At 45.4% G+C, this 23,660-nt stretch overlaps 1 protein-coding gene and 1 pseudogene across 1 annotated transcript in view; both read right to left on the bottom strand.

Annotated features, from left to right (window-relative positions):
* Positions 1–23,660, bottom strand: part of NETO1 (neuropilin and tolloid like 1) — a 285,056-nt gene that overhangs the window by 109,782 nt on the left and 151,614 nt on the right. The window contains exon 6 of the mRNA XM_063924971.1: positions 22,393–22,520. Within this exon, the coding sequence (XP_063781041.1) occupies positions 22,393–22,520 (128 nt within the window). The remainder of the gene's footprint in view (positions 1–22,392; positions 22,521–23,660) is intronic.
* LOC134931110 (5S ribosomal RNA) lies at positions 23,296–23,414 on the bottom strand (annotated as a pseudogene).

The raw sequence follows: 23,660 nt of genomic DNA, 5'->3' as shown, positions 1-23,660 counted from the left end.
TTGGGGCATGTATCTGGCACTGTGGGGCATGTAACTGGCACTGTGGGGCATGTAACTGGCACTGTGGGGCAATGTATCTGGCACTGTGGGGCAATGTAACTGGCACTGTGGGGCAATGTATCTGGCACTGTGGGGCAATGTAATTGGCACTGTGGGGCAATGTAACTGGCACTGTGGGGCATGTATCTGGCACAGTGGGGCACTGTATCTGGCACAGTGGGGCATGTATCTGGCACAGTGGGCATGTATCTGGCACAGTGGGGCAATGTAACTGGCACTGTGGGGCAATGTAACTGGCACTGTGGGGCAATGTATCTAGCACTGTGGGGCATGTATCTGGCACTGTGGGGCATGTACCTGGCACTGTGGGGCATGTATCCGGCACTGTGGGGCATGTATCTGGCACTGTGGGGCATGTATCCGGCACTGTGGGGCATTGTATCTGGCACTGTGGGGCAATGTAACTGGCACTGTGGGTCATTTTCAGTGGCCACACCCCTTCTGGTGTGTGACCACGCCCATTATGTCAACACGCGCGCCTTCGGCGCGCGCACATGCTTCTCTTGGTGTGTTTTTTTTTTTTTTTTTTTGGGGGGCGCCATTTTCCATCTTGCCCTGGGCTCCGAAAACCCTAGCTACGTCTCTGCCCCTATATATTACAGCATACAGCAGTGTGCTTTTAATATTTAACTGCACCCCTGAATTTTTACAACATAAAGGGCCAGCAACACCCCTATATTTGACAGCATACAGGAGCAGTGTGCTTTTAATTTTTAACAACTTCACCCCTGAATTTTTACAACATACAGGGCCGGCAGCAACCCTATATTTTCCAGCATACAGGAGGACAGTGCCCCTGCACCTTGTACAACACAGTGACAGCCAGGACAGCAACACCTACAGCTGCAGCACATGAAACAACAGTGACAGCCAGGACAGAACCCCTAACACAGCACAGGTACACCACAGTGACTGCAGTAGCGCCTTTACAGAGCAGACACTAACCCCACCTGATGCCACCACCAACAGAGAGAGACAGAGGTCTGTCTCCCTCACTCTCCAAGTTCAGAGTGAAAATAGTGGCGATGTGCAGCTGTTTATATGGAATCCAAAATCTGCGAGATTCTGACAGCGGGATGATGACATTTTGCCTCGTTCTGGTTTCTGAGTGTAGCGGGAAGTCAGACTCAGTGGCGTCACAAGGCGGGTGCGGGGGGTGCGGCCCGCACCCGGGTGTGACACCTGGAGGGGGTGACACCAAATGTCAGCTCCTCCGTAGTGACAGGAGCCAGGTGCTGCAGTGTGAAATTCCGCTACAGCACCCGGCTCCTGTCATAGCAGAGGAGCCGACAGCACACTGAGACCGTCTCAGGGGGAAGCCCAGCATCTCCGGAGATGCTGGGCACGCCCCCAGAGTGACGATACCAGTATCCCCGCGAAGCCACACCCCTAGCTGTAAGACCACGCCCCCTTTTTTGCCGCGATCGCGGCAGTACATCAGGGGCGCGCACCGGGTGTCACCACACCTGGTGACGCCTCTGGTCAGACTCGGATCCGGGCTTGGAGCATGAAGTTCGGAGGGATTCGGTTCTCTAATTTTTACACTGCAATTTCAGTTTGAACATACCACACCCAAATCTAACTTTCTCTGCACATGTTATATATGCCCTCCCCCCTGCAGTGCACATGGGGGCTAATTCAGACCTGTTCGCCAGCAAGCAATTTTTGCACTGCTGCGATCAGATAGTCGCCGCCTACAGGGGGTATGTATTTTAGCTGTGCAAGTGTGCGAACGCATGTGTAGCAAAGCTGCATAAACTGATTTTGTGCAGTCTCTGCACAGCCCAAGACTTACTCAGCCACTGCGATCACTTCAGCCTGTCCAGGACTGGAATTGACGTCAGGATCCCTCCATGCAAACGCATGTACACGCCTGAATTTTTCCAACCCCTCCCTGAAAATGGTCAGTTGCCACCCACAAATGCCTTCTTCCTGTCAATCTCCTTGCGATCGCCCATCACACAAACCCATTGCTGAGTGGCGATCTGATTTGCACCCGTGTGACGCGTATGTGCATTGCGGTACATACGCATGCGCAGTTCGGTCCTGATCACAGGCTGTGAGACAACACAGCCTAGTGATCAGGTCTGAATTACCCCCCATGGTTTTGCTCATTAGCTAACAAATTTGCTACAGATCTGAATTAGGCCCAATGTTGTGGTTTTTTGCACATGCAGAAGCAGGCAATATATCAGACGACATGTCATTTTGAGGCAAATTGGAATGACGTATCAGACACATCACACAGTGTGTATGCTCAATCAAGTGTTTACGTGCGTTATCAGTAGCGTCATCCCATCTGATGTGCTGCATGTCAGATGGTCCAATCCCGCTGACAACGGGAATGCGCAATTGAAGGATATATTGGGGGTCATTCCGAGTTGTTCGCTCGGTAAATTTCTTCGCATCGCAGCGATTTTCCGCTTAGTGCACATGCGCAATGTTCGCACTGCGACTGCGCCAAGTAAATTTGCTATGCAGTTAGGAATTTTACTAACGTTTTTTTCTTCGTTCTGGTGATCGTACTGTGATTGACAGGAAGTGGGTGTTTCTGGGCGGAAACTGGCCGTTTTATGGGTGTGTGTGAAAAAACGCTACCGTTTCTGGGAAAAGCGCGGGAGTGGCTGGAGAAACGGAGGAGTGTCTGGGCGAACGCTGGGTGTGTTTGTGACGTCAAACCAGGAACGACAAGCACTGAACTGATCGCAGATGCCGAGTAAGTTTCGAGTTACTCAGAAACTGCACAGAGATGTCTTATCGCAACATTGCGAATCTTTCGTTCGCAATTTTAAGAAGCTAAGATTCACTCCCAGTAGGCGGCGGCTTAGCGTGTGCAAAGCTGCTAAAAACAGCTTGCGAGCGAACAACTCGGAATGACCCCCATTGTATGGTTGTACATAGAGATGAGCGGTTCAGGTTTAAAGAAATCTGAACGGCTCCGAACTTACGGGATCTGAGGCAGTCGGCCCAAGATGAAACCACAAGATCCTGCTGTCAGATCTCACAGTTTCAGCTTAGATGCCAATTTTAAAAGTCCCATTAAGTCAATGGGTTGATCGCTGATCTGTCACAGGACTAGATGGTGGCCCGCACCGTGGTAATTACACCACCGCATGCACTGCTGACACCACCATACTGCCGATACCTCCGTGATGAGGATACCACCAGCATCACTACACTGTGGACTCTGCCAACACCCCCGCACTGCCCACACTCCCGCACTGAGGACACCACTGGCATCCCCTGTCATAGTAAGTGCACTATTGGTGTATACGCCCTGCACTGTATCTTGCATTGTATCCATCCCACACTGTAACCCGCACTGTATCCAACCTGCACTGTATCCAACCAGCAATGTATCATGCACTCTATCCAACCAGCAATTTATCCAGGCACGGTATCTGACCCACACAGTATCCAACCCACACTGTATTCAACTTGCAGTGTATTCCGCACTGTATCTGACCTGCAGTGTATCCCACACTGTATCCAACCTGCACTAATTCTGACCCACATTGTATCCCACACTGTATCCAACCAGTAATATATCCTGCACTGTATCTTACCTGCACTGTATCCAACCCACACAGTATATAACCAGCACTGTATCCATCCCACACTCTATCCAACCTGCACTGTAACCCCCACTGTATCCAACCCACATAGTATCCAAGCAGCACTGTATCCAACCCACACTGTATCCAACCTGCACTGATTCCGTTCCACACTGTATCCAACCAGTAATATATCCTGCACTGTATCCAACCCACACAGTATATAACCAGCACTGTATCCAACCCACACTCTATCCAACCTGAACTGTAACCCGCACTGTATCTGACCCACTCAGTATCCAACCAGCACTGTATCCAACCCACACTGTGTCCCGCAGTGTATCCAACCTGCACTATACCCCGCACTGTATCCAACCCACACTGTATACTGCAGTTTAGTCAGCCAGCCTTTGGCCAATATTGGTCAAAACAATATTGTGAGCTGTGAGGTTGTCAAAATTAAGTGGAAATGACTGAAAATTAATGTTATTGGGGTTAATAATACTCTAGGAATAAAAAAAGGCCCAAATAAGTGATTTTAGCTTTTTTTGTCAATTTTTGAAGAAGATCCAAATCCAAAGCCGGCCGACAAATCAGAACCAAATCCAAATCCAGCAAAAATGGCTCAGCGCACATTCCTAGTTATACACTGGGTCAGATGGGCTACACATCATTCTGATGTGTACCTGACCTTACACTACTGCAAGTTCCATTGCTTTGACAATTAGGACTCAAACATCACAGGAATGAATTGTTCTACTGAAAGAATTTCTCTTGGAATGAATGAAGACTGTACTGTATTTCTATGTTAGCCAACATACACCTGCAGAGTTCTGAGCACCAGAAGAACAGCGGTGGCATGATGAGTTTTTTGTCCCCTGCTGCACACATAGTAGCTCTTACTGGGACAGTGTGTATCTGGCCTGTGGCACAATAGGCATGACTTAGGCTTGGACACATAAAAGGGCACTAGGCCCTGTAAGTTTTTTAGTCCCCTGTATAAGTGACTCTCGATATTAGGCCCAGGTTAATCTGTGCATGTTAGGCAGTCAGAGAGCCTTGCCCCAGATAATAAGTGACTTTGGGTATTAGGTCCAGGTCACTTGGTTTAAGTAGCAGTTAGGCAGGCATTAGGCCTCAGTCCTGATAATAGCGTGGACATTAGGCCAGATAGGCAGACACAAGATCCATGCTCATTGGCCCTCATTCCGAGTTGATCGCTCGCTAGCTGCTTTTAGCAGCAGTGCAAACGTTAAGCCGTCGCCCTCTGGGAGTGTATCTTAGCTTAGCAGAAGTGCGAACGAAAGATTAGCAGAATTGCTCGAAAATCTTTTCCTGCAGTTTCTGAGTAGCTCCAGACCTACTCCTAGACTGCGATCACTGCAGACTGTTTAGTTCCTGGTTTGACGTCACAAACACGCCCTGCGTTCGGCCAGCCACTCCCCTGTTTCTCCAGCCACTCCTGCGTTTTAGCCTGATACGCCTGCGTTTTTTAGCACACTCCCGGAAAACGGTCTGTTTCCGCCCAGAAACACCCACTTCCTGTCAATCACACACCGATCAGCAGAGCGACTGAAAAGCGTTGCTCGCCACTGTGTAAAATTGCTTAGTTTTGTGTGAAATTACTTGGCGCGTGCGCCCTGTGGCCCATATGCATGCACAGAACAGCCGGAATTTAGCCTGATCGCTATGCTGCGAAAAACGGCAGTGAGCGATCAACTCGGAATGAGGGACACTGTTAGTAAACCTTGGCATTATGCCTATGACAATTGAATACTGTGCCCCTTTAATGAATTTAGGCATTTGGTCCAGGGTACATACAGTAAATATCATCCCTGTTGGTGTGTCTATGCATTAGGCCCAGATCAAATTCTTGTGTCCTCAAGGATTTACATTATGTCAAATTAGTTTGGGCAGTAAGTCTGTGGTCATTGGATCTTCTGACAAGTTGTGGAGGGCTGTCTAGTCCCCACGTTAACCCTCTTTCCTGCAAAATGTTTCCCACTCAGAATAAATCATCACCATCCTACCAGCTAGAAGAGGAGAAGGGTAGCTCTGTATAAGCAGGCAGAAATATTTAAAGGGACATTATCATAATTGTGGCTACTCTAGTATGTGTTGGAAATTGTATTTGTTTGTTTGAACTATTTTGCTACTGCATCTGGTGCAAGGTCTAGTACTCATCTGGTGGGTGAATACCCAAAGGTAAAACTCAGGATCTGAGGCCAAAAGTGCCAGTGATTATTTCTACTAAGGACCTAATTCAGGTTTGTTAGCAAACCAAAAAAGCACTCTAATAGGCAAAACCATGCTGCACTGCAGGTGGGGCAGATGTAATATGTGCAGAGAGAATTAGATTTGGGAGGGGTGTGTTCAAACTGAATTCTAAATTGCAGTGTAAAAATAAGCAGCCAGTATTTACCCTGCACAGAAACAATATAACCCACCCAAATCTAAATCTCTCTGCACGTTACATCTGCCCTACCTGCAGTGCAACATGGTTTTACCCATTGGTGTGCTTTTAGTGTGCAACAGGACCATTAATGCAGCCTAGAGGTGATAGGGTGTGACGCCAGGTAGGTCACAAGACTATACTTGCATGGTGGCAGGCAATATCCCCAATGCACATCTTTATAAAATACTTAGCTATAATCCGGTTACTGTACCTTGCAAGGTCCCTTTTTACTGTTATTACATATTGGACTTTAGTGTTACCTAAAGACTTTACTGTCAGAGTTGATGTGTGCTGTCAGCCTCACTGTATGTTAATACAGTAAGTGATAATATATGTTATTAGTCCTACACTGTTCTGAAGACTGAAAAATATTGCATATTTTAATACTTTAGGACACATCTTTTAAATGTCTTTTAGGAGTTTATCTCTATTGAACAAAAGTCCTGTAAAGAGTGCTAATGCATATTATTGCAAGGTTTATTACATACATTTACAGTATCTTTCTCATACGTCCTAGAGGATGCTGGGGATGCTTCAAGAACCATGGGGTATAGACGGGATCCGCAGGAAACATGGGCACTTTAAGACTTTAAAAGGGGTGTGAACTGGCTCCTCCCTCTATGCCCCTCCTCCAGACTCCAGTTAGATTCTGTGCCTAGTGAGACTGGATGCACACTGAGGAGCTCTCCAGAGTTTCTCAGAAAAAAGACTTTGTTAGGTTTATTATTTTCAGGGAGACCTGGTGGCAACAGGCTCCCTGCATCGTGGGACTGAGGGGAGAGAAGCAGACCTACTTCTCTGAGTTCAAAGGCTCTGCTTCTTAGGCTACTGGACACCATTATCTCCAGATGGTCTGATCACTTGGTGCGCCTAGCTGCTCGTTCCCGGAGCCGCGCCGTCACCCCCCTTGCAGAGCCAGAAGATAGAAGCCGGGTGAGTATTAAGACGATCAGAAGACTTCAGTGATGGCAGAAGATGGCTTTTGAGGTACCGCGCAGCGGCCGCGCTGCGCGCCATGCTCCCACATTCAGACGGCATTGCAGGGTGCAGGGCGAAGGGGGGTGCCCTGGGCAGCATTAATCCTCAATATTGGCCACTGGCAAAAGTGTATAATGTGCCTAGGCACTGATTACAGGCCCCCACCAGTATAAAAAATATGAAAATAAGCGGGACTGAAGCGCGCCATTAAGGGGGCGTGGCTTAGCCCTCACAGCTCTGACCAGCGCCATTTTCTCTTCACAGAAGCTGCAGAGATGCTGAGCCTGGCCTCCCACACTACTGTCCGAGTAACAGGGTGCAAAAGGGGGAGGGGGCACAAGAGATTTGGTGCTAATTATTGTAATGTGAAAGCACTAGCAGGTCTGGGCAGTATTTTACTCGCTTCAGAACCGGGTCAGGCGCTGGGTTGTGAGCTGGCAGAACTCCCTCTGTGTTTCTCTAACAGGCTTTGTTGTGGGTCTGTCTCCCATAGCCCCAGTGTGCTTCAAGGTGTCGGTACGTGTGTGTCGACATGTCTGAGGCTGAGTGCTCTTCTCAGGAGGAGGCTGGAGTGGGAACAGAAAAGACTGGGGGAGTGACCGTGTCGGCACCGCCGATGGCTGATTGGGTGAATATGTTGAGTGTTTTGAATGCTAATGTGGCTCGGTTGACGAAGAGATTAGATAAATCTGAGTCTAAAAGCCAGACATGGAGGAAATCCATGGAAGATGCATTGTCACAAACTCATACCCCCTCGGGGTCACATAAACCTGCATTTGCCCAATTAACAGATACAGATACCGACACGGGCCAGTATTTACTAAAAGTCCGAGTTTGGTCGATTTGTGTTTTTTTTTCTAAGTCCCAATCCGGGAATTTACTAAGCACCAATCTCGGCAGTGTCTAGTCTATTTGTGATGGTGAATGACAACGTCCCGAAATACGAATGAATAGACCATCGGTCAAACGTGGCTGTTATTTCATAGAATACGGCCATTCACTATTCATTCGTATTTGGGTGTTAGTTTCTGAGTGCTCAAGTGCGGGTCTGTTTTTTTTCGAATCGTTAAAAAAAGCAGCAAATAAATAGACCTGCTTTTTCCAGTCGAGTTTGGATAACCATGCACGGATCACTGAGATCTGTGCATGGTTATCTATGGGAAAGGGTCTGTTAAGTTTAAAATCAGAAAAAAAATTGCGTGGGGTCCCCCCTCCTAATCATAACCAGCCTCGGGCTCTTTGAGCCGATCCTGCTTGAAAAAATATGGGGGGAAAAATGACAGGGGTTCCCCCATATTTAATCAACCAGCACCGGGCTCTGCACCTGGTCCTGGTTCCAAAAATACGGGGGACAAAAAGAGTATGGGTCCCCTGTATTTCTGAAACCAGCACCGGGCTCCACTAGCTGGGTAGATAATGCCACTGCCGGGGGACACTTTGATATCGGTCCCTGCGGCCGTGCCATTAAAACCCCAACTAGTCACCCCTGGCCGGGGTATCCTGGAGGAGTGGGGACCCCTTCAATCAAGGGGTCCCCCCCCAGCCACCCAAGGGCCAGGGGTGAAGCCCAAGGCTGTCCCCCCCATCCAAAGGCGGCGGATGGGGGGCTGATAGCCTTTTTGAAAAAATGTGAATATTGTTTCTAGTAGCAGTACTACAAGTCCCAGCAAGCCTCCCCCGCAAGCTGGTACTTGGAAAACCACAAGTACCAGCATGCGGTGGAAAACCGGGCCCGCTGGCACCTGTAGTACTACTACTAAAAAAATACCCCAATAAAAACAGGAGACACACACCTTGAAAGTATAAGTTTATTACATACATGCACACCTCCAAACATACATACTTACCTATGTTCACACAAGGGTCGGTCCTCGTCTCCATGTAGAATCCATGGGGTACCTGTGGAAAAAATTATACTCACATAATCCAGTGTAGATCGGTCCTCTTCTGTTCTCTGTATAATCCACGTACTCGTACTTGTCAAAAAAATAAAACGCAAACCCGACCACGCACTGAAAGGGGCCCCATGTTTTCACATGGGACCCCTTTCCCCGACTGCCAGGACCCCCCCTGACTCCTGTCTAAGAGGGTTCCTTCAGCCAATCAGGGAGCGCCACGTGGTGGCACCCTCCTGATTGGCTGTGTGCTCCTGTAGTGTCTGTCAGGCAGCACACGGCAGTGATACAATGTAGCGCCTATGCGCTCCATTGTAACCAATGGTGGGAACTTTGTGGTCAGCGGTGAGGTTACTTTCGGTCAACCGCTGACCACATAACAACATAACAGCTGTGGCGTACATAAACCGCCAGGGCTGAACAAAGAGCAGAGCGGCGATGGCCGAGGCCCCGAAATTTCTTCGCTGGTGGAAAGACATGCAAGCGCTCTGTCAGCAGTCTTCATTCCAGGAGTGGACAACTGGGAAGCAGACTTCCTCAGCAGACACGATCTCTATCCCGGAGAGTGGGGTCTTCATCAAGAGATCTTTACAGAAGTGACAAGTCGTTGGGGAATACCTCAAATAGACATGATGGCATCCAGCCTCAACAAGAAACTTCAGATATTGATCTGAATCTGTATCTTCAGAGATATTGTTCCAGGTCGAGGGACCCTCAAGCAATAGCGGTGGATGCCCTAGTGACACCGTGGGTGTTTCCGTCGGTCTATGTGTTCCTTCCACTTCCACTCATTCCAAAGGTGATAAAGATTATAAGAAGAACAAGGGTTCAGGCGATACTCATTGTTTCAGACTGGCCAAGGAGGGCCTGGTATCCAGATCTTCAGGAGTTGCTCCTAGAAGATCCCTGGCCACTTCCTATTCGGGAGGACCTGTTACAACAAGGTCCGTGCGTGTATCAGGACTTACTGCGGCTGCGTTTGACTGCGGTTGAACGCCAGATCCTAGCCAGAAAGGATATTCCCTGTGAAGTCATTCCCACTCTTCTTCAGGCTAGAAAGGAAGTAACGGCAAAGCATTACCACTGTATTTGGAGAAAATATGTGTCTTGGTGTGAATCCAAGAAGGTTCCTACGGAAGAATTTCAGCTTGGGTGTTTGCTCCATTTTTTGCAAGCAGGTGTGGATGCGGGCCTAAAGTTAGGCTCTATTAAAGTACAAATTTCGGCCTTATAAATCTTCTTTCAGAAAGAATTGGCCTCCCTTCCAGAAGTTCAGACCTTCATGATATTGCGTGCTGCACATCCAACCTCCGTTTGTGCCCCCTGTGGCACCGTGGGATCTTAATGTGGTATTGCAGTTCCTGCAATCTCCTTGGTTTGAACCTTTACGTAAGGTTGAGTTAAAATTCCTTACTTGGAAAGTAGTCATGTTGTTGGCCTTGGCATCCGCAAGGCGAGTTTCTGAATTGGCGGCTTTGTCTCACAAAAGCCCCTATTTAATATTCCATGCTGATAGAGCGGAGTTGAGAACTCGTCAGCAATTTCTACCAAAAGTGGTTTCCTCATTTCACGTAAACCAACCTATTGTGGTGCCAGTGGCTACTGACGCCTTGGCAGAATCGAAGTCTCTTGATGTGGTCAGAACTTTGAAAATCTATGTCGCCAGAACTGCGCAGATTAGGAAAAAAGAAGCTCTGTTTGTCCTGCGGGCTCCCAACAAGATTGGGGCTCCTGCTTCCAAGCAGACTATTGCGCTGGATCTTTAATACGATTCAACAGGCTCATTCTATGGCAGGGTTGCCGTTACCGAAATCGGTGAAAGCCCATTCTACCAGAAAGGCGGGCTCATCCTGGGCGGCTGCCCGAGGGGTCTCGGCATTACAGCTTTGCCGAGCTGCTACTTGGTCGGGTTCAAACACCTTGGCAAAGTTTTACACGTTTGATACCCTGGCTGAGGACGACCTCTTGTTTGGTCAATCGGTGCTGCAGAGTCATCCGCACTCTCCTGCTCGTTCTAGAGCTTTGGTATAAACCCCATGGTTCTTGAAGCATCCCCAGCATCCTCTAGGACGTATGAGAAAATAGGATTTTAATACCTACCAGTAAATCCTTTTCTCTTAGTCCGTAGAGGATGCTGGCCGCCCGTCCCAGTGTGGGCTTAATCTGCAGTTTGGTTTTGGTTACCCTCATGTTGAGTTAAGTACAGTCAGTCTGTGGCTGATGTTGGTCATGCCATTGCATGCATTGTTGTTAAATGCCATGTTGTACGGCGTGTTTGAGGTGTGAGCTGGTATGTATCTCACCTTAGTTTAAAAATTAAATAAATCCTTTTCCTCGAAATGTCCATCTCCCTGGGCACAGTTCCTATAACTGCAGTCTGGAGGAGGGGCATAGAGGGAGGAGCCAGTTCTTAAGTCTTAAAGTGCCCATGTCTCCTGCAGATCCCGTCTATACCCCATGGTTCTTGAAGCATCCCCAGCATCCTCTACGGACTAAGAGAAAAGGATTTACCGGTAGGTATTAAAATCCTATTTTATCCTAGTATAATTGAGCTACCGTACACTAGTTTTACAGATATCCTGGTTACAAGATAAATACCACATATCTTTTACTTATCACCCAAATCATACCTCCTTATGTCTGTTCTGGGTTCAATCCTTCAGTGATCGCGGTGAGCAAAAAAAATTGTGGGTCCCAGGGACCCATTACTTTAAAAAATGTGGGTCCCATTCCATTGTTTCAGGGTACATTCACATATTATGCGAGGAGAGGTATGGAGAATTTGGTTACAGATGGAGTAGAGGCAGGGAGAAGTTAGGTTGAGCTGGGGGTAGAGGGGGTAAGAGCAAACAGTGCTGGGGGCAGGGAAGGGGGTAAGTGCTGACAGCAGTTGGGATAGTTCTGATGGGTAAGGAAGGAGCTAGAGGCAGGCAGATACATTAGTGTGTGTAATATAGGTGTTTCTGGGTTGGGTATAATTTACTGGCGGTCGGGATGCCAGCATTCAGTATACCAATGAACAGAATCCCAACAACTGAAATCCTGACAGGTTGGTTCTCCCCTCTCCACTACCCCTTAACCCTCCCTTCCAGCAGCCTTACATTAGCCTCCCCATTTGGTCCCTAACCCTAACCTCCCCCCCTTGTTGCCTAAACCTAACCCCCTTTCCCGCAGCCTAAACATAGCCCTCCCCCTTTGTTGTCTAAACCTAACTTTCCCCCGGTGGTGCCTAACCCTAAACCCCCTCCCCGCAGCCTAACCCTAACCTCCCTGGGTGGCACCTAAACCTAAAAACTCCCACCCCCTAACTCCGGGCCCTAAACCTAACACTTCCGCTATACTCACAGTCGAAATGCCGGCTGTCAGAATGTCCTAACCTTTTTGAGATTCCGGTGTCGGTATTCTGATGGGTGTCGGGATTCCAGCATCAGGATTTGGCTGCTGGGATCCCAACAGCTGGCATCTTCACCGGATCCCATGTTCCCATGTATATCTGGTTAATAACAAGGTATTATGAACACAGCTGCCCCATTTATATGGGATTAGTTAGGATACATAGTGGGAGACATGTGAAAGGTATGCAATTTGCCGGCGATCAGGATACCGATGCCAGAATCCCGACAGCAGGGCTATTCCCAATCTTGGGTGTCCATGACACCCATAGAGTTGGAATAGATCCTGTGGTTAGTGCAGAGAGCCACCTAGTCTGTAGCTTGGTAAGTCCACAAGGGGACTCTTTACGCTCGCCCCATTGCCACATTCTAGCTCCCTGTCCGCCAGCAGCTTATCTAGCACCGCCGGCAGACAGGGACTTTGAGTTACTTTGCACATGTACATCGGCGGCGCTGTTCCAAAGTTGGAGGAGGGGGGGTTTGGGGCTGTGTGATTTCACCTAGATGCACTCCACTGGGATTGTCTATTGGCTGTGATTGATGTCTCCCTTGCAGGGCTGTCTCCTCCTTCACTTTTATAGTCCTCTGTGCAGGTGGGCAAGGGAGACATTAATCATTTAACCTGTAGCCAATCCCAGTGCAGTGTGTCCCCGGGGACTCACACATTTGAAAAAGTGAGTCCCGGGTACCAAATATTGGGTAAAATACGCTATAGCGCATTTTCGCGAACATTGGTCCTTACATCTCTGCAGGGTGTGGTAAAGCAAAATAGTATCACTGAGGTACCACATGTATGCTAGTGATGTACAATACAGCTGGATGCATCTTGAGATGTGTCTGACTGAACAGATGTAAGTAAATGTACTTTTTATGTGTACGCCTTTTCCAGCTTACATGAACTACTGTACATTTTGTACACTGTAATATGAATGTGAAAACATTGATTTTGAGATGTGACATTTTTACTCATTTGCAAGTTATACCTGTAGTATGTGATGCTTATAGACTCTGATGTAAAGAGACAAATATCATATTTAGGACCCTATGAAATAAGTACGAAATAAGTAATTCAAAATATGATTTTTAATGGCAATGTAAAAAATGTTATTCAAGTAACATTTACAATGTGACTATGGAAATTTTCATAGGAATTTAACTCCGAAGCAGAGTTTGGGCCCACTGCAGATAAATACGCATACCGTATGATAACATTTGTGTTAAAGTAGCCCATTGGCTACTATAGCCTAACTCTATATTCAGATGCGCATTCCAGAACTTGGAAGCCTATGTGAGATGTTTTGTGGCCGTAACTGGAGAGACAGCGACAGGTACTGGGGTTGTTTAATATTTTAGGGTATCCCCCAAAACAGCTGTTTCTGGTGGATATCCTGCAAATATTGTTTAACAAATATGCCCTTTAATAACTTCCTGCCAGTGTTCATTTGGACTTTTCCCTCTTAGACTGTAGATAACTTTCCTAATGTACTGTTGTTTAGCTTATTATTTGATCCTATGTTAAGGGTACAATGAAGATGTGTTTAGGTAATATAAAATATTTGTTACTCTAAGTAATTTCTTACATTGTTCTTGTGTATCTAAGTGCACAAAATATTAGTTGAAAATCCACTTTAACATCAATTATGAAAAGGCATGTACCAGTCCAATAGGATGTCTATGTTTGCAAGAGCTTAAGACTATTATAATTCTAGCTGCAATTCAGGAGGTGTTACAGTATTATTTTTCTTGTATTCCTTGTTTTTAAAGCACTGCACTCTATTACACTTTAATTTTTTTGGGCACAAAATACTCTTTAATCGCTACATACAAGATTTAGATGCCTATTTAGCAAATAATATTTGCAGCATGTCCCCTGTAAACACCTGTTTCGGATAGTACCTACAAATTTTAAGTATCCCTTAGATATACATGTTCTGTATCTACATGGACCACAGTAGATACAGTATCGCTAATACTGCTGATGTCCTCTGTTTTTGACCATAAAAGCTGTTTTATTGCCACAATTAAAGTGTTCCAGAATCAAAGTTTTCTGGAGCTTTGCCCCAGTAGATAACGCCATCTGTAGATGGAGTTAGTCATTGTACCTTATGGATACTTTAACCAACATTTACTAGGAGAGGGATCAAGCATGGTCAGCAGACCAGTAGCATGGCCAGTTCCTGAAGAAGTGAAGTGATTACATTAGTGAACACTTTTCTTCCTTTTTGGGGTTACGGTCGTTATGTCGACACAACTTATGTCGACCACTGAAGGTTGACAATGCCATTAGGTTGACATGCATTAGGTCGCACTTGGCCGTTAGGTCGACATGTACTAGGTCGACAGGTCAAAAGATCGCCATGAGTTTTTCACTTTTTTTTTGTGTTTTATTTTTATTTTTTCATACTTACTGATCCACATGGCCTACGATTGGAATGGTAATCTTGGAGCCATGCGAGGGGACACGGTGCACTAATTTGGGTTCCCCGTCACCAAAAACAGTCAAAAACCTCATGTCGACCTTTTGACCTGTCGACCTAGTACATGTCGACCTAACGCCCATGTCGACCTAATGGCAATATCAACCTTCAGTGGTCGACCTAATGAGTGTCAACCTAAGTTGGGTTGACCCAATGACCCATACCCTCCTTTTCGACCCCCAGTGTCTACATGGTTTAATGGTTCATCTGGGTGATCTATAATATACTACTGTGACAATAATCGGTGATAAGAAATTATTTTCAGATATACTGTACTGTAGAACCTTATAATTAATAAATAGGCCTCTTAACTCCTTCAGAATTGTACATCTTGCAATTCACAAATAAAATGTGTTATGTTCATTTCAATATTTTTCCATTGTTCCTCAGATATGATCCTTAGGTGGGTGTCACGAACCGGTCTCTCACCTTTGCGGGTTCTGGGGTTCATCCGTTGCCAGTGCGGTTGCTCGCGGTGCTGTGCGCCCGTGTGGGGACACGGCGTGATCAATGGCACAGGTAATGCAGAGTCTGGGAACTGTGAGTGCGGGGACCAAATGGCCTAAGGCACTGCGGTGTGTCTGCTGTATAGGAGGTGGCCATGTTGGAGACCAAATAGCTAATACTGAGCACTTGTGAAAACACCTGTGGGCAGGTGTAAGCCAATCCCGTGCTTGTGCTGCCTTTAAGTAGGCTGGGATTATGTCACTCTGGGCCAGTGCTTTGTTGTATCAAAGCTGTGCTCTAGCTCTGAGCTCTCTCCGTGCATTCCTGTGTGATTCCCGTGGTCCAGATATCGCCTCCGTTCCCAGAGGTCCGTCTGCAGCCTTCACTGCTGAAAGATCCACCGGCTCTCTGCTGTGCTGTCAGTTAATTGCACTCCTATTGGAAATAGTTGGATTCCCAGTGTCCTGCATGAGGTTACCTTGTCAGTCTGCCTATCATTCAAAGTCTGGAGGATTCTGTTTCTCTCAGCTGTTCATTTGTTCAACTCTGCATTTAACCCATTCATCACCTTGTCTTCTACTACAGTTTCACAGTGATCTCCGGAACCCGCAAGTAACCCAATTCAGTACTTTTTATTTGCTATGTTGTCATTACAAGGATAATTCATCACAGTCTCTCAGTTAACCCTCAAAACTCCATTGCAAATTCTTACAGTTAATTCACCATGTCTGCATTAACCAGTTAAACACAATCTGCAGTTCTGCATCAAAGCTTGTTTATATTTGGACAATCCAACATTTATTCTTCAGCTTGCTTTTGCATATGTTTCCATGAACATTTCTTTTATTTATTTTTGAGTTTTCTCTTGCATATTATTTCTGCCATTCTTGCAATACTTCAGTATAATGATGATTAACAACTAGTCATTTAACTCCTTACTGAATTGTTATTTAATAAATATATGAAGCGGAACTTTCTTTGTCCTCCCTGCTTTCTTCATACCCCAGCACCTACACCTGTGGTTGGTTCCGGGTTAACGGATTCACAAAAACACCCGGGCCTGACAGTAAGCACTGGCCACATGGATCCGTCAAGTGACCAATTCGCAGGAGGCGGTGCTACGTCAGATATCCTTTCCCGTCTGGAAAACCAGGAGTCTATACAGACACAAATAGTGCAGTTTATGCAAACTATGGCAGACCGTTTAGAGACTCTTCATACAGCTATTAAAACGTCTCAAGTTCAGATTCCAACTCCGGTTGTCCCAGTTACCACTACAGCTTCTCCTGTGATGCTGCCTACGTCCCGCTTGCAGTTACCCTCTCCAAGTAAGTTTGACGGGACTCCAAAACTTTGCAGAGGATTCCTGAATCAATGCGAGATCCAGTTCGAACTGATGTCCGCCAGTTTCCCATCAGCTCGTTCTAAGGTCGCATATATTATTGCCCTCCTCTCTGGTCAGGCTCTGGAGTGGGCATCACCATTATGGGAGAGAGGTGATCCTATCCTCTCTAATTACAAAGAGTTCGTATCTTCCTTCCGGAGAATCTTTGACGAACCAGGCAGGACCACCTCAGCATCCTTGGAGATTCTCCGTCTACGTCAAGGTTTACGTCCTGTCAGTCAATATATTATTCAGTTTCGCACGTTGTCTTCAGAGTTAAACTGGAATGAGAAGGCCCTGATCGCCGCGTTTTGGAATGGACTTTCAGAGAGAATCAAGGATGATTTAACTATCCGGGACGTGCCAACTAAACTGGATGAATTGATTTCTCTCTGTAACAAACTTGACCTACGCTACAGGGAGCGATGTTTAGAGAAATATAGGGCAGAGCGATCCAGTCCACGTTATCATCCTAGGCCTCGACAAGACTCTTCTTCACAGTCTCCGGTAACGACAGAAGAACCTATGCAGATTGGGCGCTCTCGCCTCACAGAAGAGGAACGACTTCATCGTCGACAGGGTAACCTCTGCATGTACTGTGGGTCCTCCGAACACTTAGTTAAATTCTGCAAACTCCGACCGGGAAACTCTCGCTCCTAGCTTATTCAAGAGAGGTTAAGCTAGGAGTTACTCTAGAATCACGTTCTGGGAAAGAGCCGACCTTGTCTATTCAATTAGAAGTTCCAAGTTCTACAGTGAAAGTTTCAGCTCTCCTAGATTCCGGGGCAGCCGAGAACTTCATCTCCTCAGCCTTTGTCATGCGGTCTAAAGTTCAAACCATACCTCTGGAAGCAGCAGTTGCCGTTACAGCAGTGGATGGAAGTCGAATTCCAGATGGTATAATTACTCATCGAACCGTATGTCTCAAGATGAAAGTTGGTGTGCTCCATTCCGAATACCTCTCCTTCTACGTGATTCCCAAAGCCTCTCAAGATGTGATACTTGGTTTACCTTGGCTGCAGAAACATAATCCTCAACTCAATTGGCAAACCATGGAAGTCCTTTCGTGGGGTAAATCTTGTACCAAGGACTGTTTAGCCTCAATTGTACCTCTCCGGTCAATTAGCCTTCCCGACCTACCTCCGGTGTATCAATCTTTTGCAGATGTTTTCAGTAAACAAGCAGCAGACTCTCTACCTCCTCACCGCGAATGGGACTGCCCAATCGTCCTGGTTCCAGGCAAAACCCCTCCTAGGGGACGAGTTTATCCGCTATCCATCCCAGAGACGCAAGCTATGTCTGACTATATACAGGAAAATCTAATCAAAGGATTTATCAGACCATCTTCTTCACCTGCAGGAGCCGGATTCTTTTTCGTTAAGAAGAAGGACGGTGGGTTACGACCATGCATAGAGTACCGTGGACTCAATGAGATCACTGTGAAAAACAAGTATCCATTACCCTTAATTACAGAATTATTTGACCGGGTAAAGGGAGCTACTGTGTTTACAAAACTGGATCTCCGAGGGGCCTACAATTTAATCCGCATCCGTGCAGGGGACGAGTGGAAGACTGCTTTTAATACCCGGGATGGGCATTACGAATACCTCGTAATGCCCTTTGGTCTTTGTAATGCACCTGCAGTTTTTCAAAGCTATGTGAATGAACTTTTTCGTGATCTTCTCTACAAGTGTCTAGTAGTGTACCTGGATGATATCCTAATATTCTCTAAGGATCTAAAGTCTCACCGTCACCAAGTTAAAGAGGTACTGACACGTCTGAGGAAAAATCAACTTTATTGTAAGTTAGAGAAGTGCACTTTTGAAGTATCTTCCATACCGTTCCTTGGTTACATCATTTCTGGATCAGAGCTATGTATGGATCCAGGTAAGGTACAAGCTATCCGAGATTGGTCCACTCCTTCAACTCTCAAGGGGATTCAGCGATTTCTTGGCTTTGCGAATTTCTATAGGAGATTCATCAAGAATTATTCTACGTTAGCTGCTCCCATCACAGCCCTAACTCGCAAAGGAGCAAATCCTACGAACTGGTCTTCTGAAGCAATCAAAGCCTTCTCTGATTTAAAGCAAGCCTTTGTGTCAGCCCCCATTCTTCGACAGCCTGATTTGAATCGTCCCTTTCTACTAGAGGTGGATGCATCTACAGAAGCAGTAGGAGCTGTGTTGTCACAAGTCTTTGAAGATAAAAAGGTCCATCCCTGTGGATATTTCTCCCGTAAGTTCCTCCCGGCAGAACGTAATTATGCAATCGGTGAGCAAGAGTTACTTGCCATCAAGTTGGCATTTGAGGAGTGGAGATACCTTCTAGAAGGAGCTCAACATCGCATTACAGTTTATACTGATCATAAGAATCTTCTGTATCTGCAGTCAGCTCAGTGTTTGAATCCACGACAAGCTCGATGGGCGCTTTTCTTCTCACGATTTGATTTCAAACTCACCTATCGTCCAGGGTCTCAGAACAAAAAGGCAGATGTCCTTTCCCGGTCCTTTGCTTCTTCTGAATTAAATGATGCTACCACGAATCAAGCCATTGTGAATCCTACGTCCTTTTTAATGACTCGAACCTCTCCAGTTCCTCCGCTTGGCAAGACCTTTGTCGCCACAAGTCTTCGAAAACGGCTGCTTACCTGGGCTCACTCCTCTTCCTTCATGGGTCATCCTGGGGTTCTAAAGACTCTCAAATTTATTCAACAGTCTTATTGGTGGCCACGTCTCAAAGCCGATGTCCAAGAGTTTATAGCAGCATGTCCTAAATGTGCCCAACATAAGAGTCCAAGAAGTTCTCCACCAGGTCTACTACATCCACTATCCATACCCAAACAACCATGGACTCATATCTCAATGGATTTCGTGACCGATCTACCTCCATCAAAAGGGCGAAATACCATTTGGGTGATAGTGGATCGATTTTCGAAAATGGCACATTTCATTTCATTAACTGGGTTACCATCAGCCCCTTTACTAGCCAGATTGTTCATCTCTGAAATCTTCAAGTTGCATGGCCTTCCTCGAGAAATTATCTCTGATCGGGGAACACAGTTTGTGGCCAAGTTTTGGAGGTCGCTTTGTTCATCTTTAAATGTCAAGTTGAACTTTTCTTCTGCATATCATCCTCAGACAGATGGACAAACTGAGAGAGTCAACCAAGACCTTGAAACATTTCTCCGGCTATATATATCGTCCTCACAGGATGACTGGGTTGACTACCTTCCATTGGCAGAATTTGCTCATAATAATCTCTTCCATTCATCTTCAGAATCTACGCCCTTTTATATTAACTTCGGCTTTCATCCTCGTGTGCCAGAGTTTCATCCATTGCCAGCCCTAGAGGTCCCAGCGGCAGATCAAGAGCTTCAACGTCTATCTAGCATCTGGAGTTGTGTACGTAAGTCCTTGGTCAAAACTTCTGCTCGTTATAAATCTTTTGCAGATAGAAAACGTAAAGCTGTACCGAATTACAAAGTGGGAGACCAAGTTTGGATTTCTACGCGCAATCTCAAGTTCAAAGTTCCTTCTAAGAAATTTGCTCCCAGGTTTATTGGTCCATTTCCCATTGTAAAGGTACTCAACCCTGTGTCATACAAAGTCAAGCTGCCACCGTCTTTGAGAATTCCTAACGCCTTTCATACATCTTTACTGAAGCCTTTGATTCTCAATAAGTTCCGTACTACCCAGTCCAAATCTCCTAAAGTTCACTCTTTGCAGAATGAGGAATTTGAAGTTAAAGAGATTGTGGACTCACGTTCCCGATATGGACGTTTACAGTTTCTGGTCGACTGGAAGGGTTACGGTCCGGAGGAGAGATCCTGGGTTTTCTCTGAAGATGTTCATGCTCCAAGACTGGTACAGAAATACTTCTCCAAAAATCCTGACAAGGTTCAAAGGTGTTCGGAGACCACCCGTAGAAGAGGGGGTACTGTCACGAACCGGTCTCTCACCTTTGCGGGTTCTGGGGTTCATCCGTTGCCAGTGCGGTTGCTCGCGGTGCTGTGCGCCCGTGTGGGGACACGGCGTGATCAATGGCACAGGTAATGCAGAGTCTGGGAACTGTGAGTGCGGGGACCAAATGGCCTAAGGCACTGCGGTGTGTCTGCTGTATAGGAGGTGGCCATGTTGGAGACCAAATAGCTAATACTGAGCACTTGTGAAAACACCTGTGGGCAGGTGTAAGCCAATCCCGTGCTTGTGCTGCCTTTAAGTAGGCTGGGATTATGTCACTCTGGGCCAGTGCTTTGTTGTATCAAAGCTGTGCTCTAGCTCTGAGCTCTCTCCGTGCATTCCTGTGTGATTCCCGTGGTCCAGATATCGCCTCCGTTCCCAGAGGTCCGTCTGCAGCCTTCACTGCTGAAAGATCCACCGGCTCTCTGCTGTGCTGTCAGTTAATTGCACTCCTATTGGAAATAGTTGGATTCCCAGTGTCCTGCATGAGGTTACCTTGTCAGTCTGCCTATCATTCAAAGTCTGGAGGATTCTGTTTCTCTCAGCTGTTCGTTTGTTCAACTCTGCATTTAACCCATTCATCACCTTGTCTTCTACTACAGTTTCACAGTGATCTCCGGAACCCGCAAGTAACCCAATTCAGTACTTTTTATTTGCTATGTTGTCATTACAAGGATAATTCATCACAGTCTCTCAGTTAACCCTCAAAACTCCATTGCAAATTCTTACAGTTAATTCACCATGTCTGCATTAACCAGTTAAACACAATCTGCAGTTCTGCATCAAAGCTTGTTTATATTTGGACAATCCAACATTTATTCTTCAGCTTGCTTTTGCATATGTATCCATGAACATTTCTTTTATTTATTTTTGAGTTTTCTCTTGCATATTATTTCTGCCATTCTTGCAATACTTCAGTATAATGATGATTAACAACTAGTCATTTAACTCCTTACTGAATTGTTATTTAATAAATATATGAAGCGGAACTTTCTTTGTCCTCCCTGCTTTCTTCATACCCCAGCACCTACACCTGTGGTTGGTTCCGGGTTAACGGATTCACAAAAACACCCGGGCCTGACAGTGGGACATTTCAAAGCACTTGTTGCACATATTGTACCTGAGCACATAATGTAGCACAACTTATCAATTTCAGCAACCACATTGTTGGATACCATTATACAGTATATACAGAATTTTCCTTTTGTGGTGAATTGTAATGGAGTTGATTAGTGAAGAATTGATTATTCCAAGGATCACATTAGATCAAATCCACTTTGGAAATTGAGGTGAGAATGTAAACTTTTTGTCTGTTACTATAACTTCATTTTTTTAAGAACCATATTTTTTTTAATGTATTCTAGACTTGCACAAAGGGCATTTGCTATTTGATTCTTAGAATGTTTCTGGCTGCATAACAAGTTGGTTGATATTCTGGTTACAGTAAGTTTGGGCTTTCTATGTATTTGAGACGACACTCAGTTTTTTCTCTTCTATCTGAACATGTTCATTAACATCGGGGGTGGGGAACCTTTGACCTTACAGCTGTTGTTGAACTACACATACGAGCATGCCTTGCTACAGTTTTGCAGGGAATGCTGGGATGTGTAGTTCAAAAACAGCTGGAGGGCCAAAGGTTCCCCATCCCTGATTTACATCATAAATTAATCTCAAAATGAAAATCTCCATATTTCAATAACAAGAAAAAGTTTGTTGATGCTGTGTGAAAATGCTGGTCTTGTATTGAAGAGTGTGAGTACTGTACATGCTTCTTTTAATAACACAACTGACCTTTGACCGTGGTGGTGCCCGAATATACCATTTGCAATCAACTGCCTCATCTGCAGAAGCCTTTCCTTCTTTAATGATTTGCAGAGATTCTATTATTCCTTCTGGTCCTCCTATTTCAAATTCACAAACTATAATTACAAAATAACAAAAAAAGCAGAATGTATTATTTAAAATACACTTGAGCATACTGTAAAATAGATACATATATATCTAAAATAGGATAGATAGATAGATAGATAGATAGATAGATAGATAGATAGATAGATAGATAGAGTGTTGGACTGGGGCATAAAGGGCCCACCAGGGGTTGCATTTGTAGGGGCCCATGTTTAAGGGTGTGATCAAACTTCAGAGGCTTGGCTAACCGTTGATAAATATACACAGTAAATACTGCTAGTGCATGCATTATAATGTTAATGTTAGCAAAAGAAAAAGAGAGACTCTGTGTTGGGGCACGCTTGAAAAACTAAAACTTAACTTTTAATTATAGCATGATAAAATTTATGGTACACAGTTCAACACACATATAGTTTATAACATTTAAGGAGAAAAAATATAATAATAAATAATTCTCACTTTAAGAAGTAATAATTTTGGAGTAATAATTTTCCAAATGATATTATTATTTGTGGTGACAGTGACACCTGAGATGAAAATATTAAGAAATCTGTTTCTGCATAGGAGAAAATTCTTCCAATGCCTGTTATAATGGTGTGTCCTGGTAACGATTAATCTGCTATTTCAAAATCTAGAAATTTATGAGTCAAAAATAGCAATATGCCAAAGAACTCTAGATGAGTGTATGATCAGAAGGAAAATTCTATAAGAAGGAGGAAAATTAGGAATGAAAAGTGGTAATGGTCAAAGGTTGCTCCACCACCTCTACTTTTCACACAGAGATATTTATTACTGCTCCTAATATTCCCAGGAAGTCTCCCATCCAGGTACTGATCAGGCTAATCACTGCTTAGCTTCCAAGATCAGACGAGATTGGGCGTAGCCAGTGAGATATGGCAGTAATATCACATAGATTGTGAAGAGAGAATGTATGGTTATTGACATATACCTGTTAGGGTACTTCTGCTGTCCATTAATACTCACAGTTATCCTGTTACTTTAAGCATTGCAGGATAGTTATTTAACTGTCGTCAGAATGAGAGAGTACCGAACCAGTAAGTTTCAGGAAACGTATAGGTTCAGAGCCCGTCTTCTGCTGTCCACTGTCATATAATTTAATACAGCGGACAGTGGATGAGAGAGGCGGGTTT

This window comes from Pseudophryne corroboree, chromosome 5, assembly GCF_028390025.1.
Source record: "Pseudophryne corroboree isolate aPseCor3 chromosome 5, aPseCor3.hap2, whole genome shotgun sequence".
Taxonomy (NCBI): Eukaryota; Metazoa; Chordata; class Amphibia; order Anura; family Myobatrachidae; genus Pseudophryne; species Pseudophryne corroboree.
Note: the sequence above shows the minus strand (reverse complement) of the source record. Positions and strands in the feature narration are given on the sequence as shown.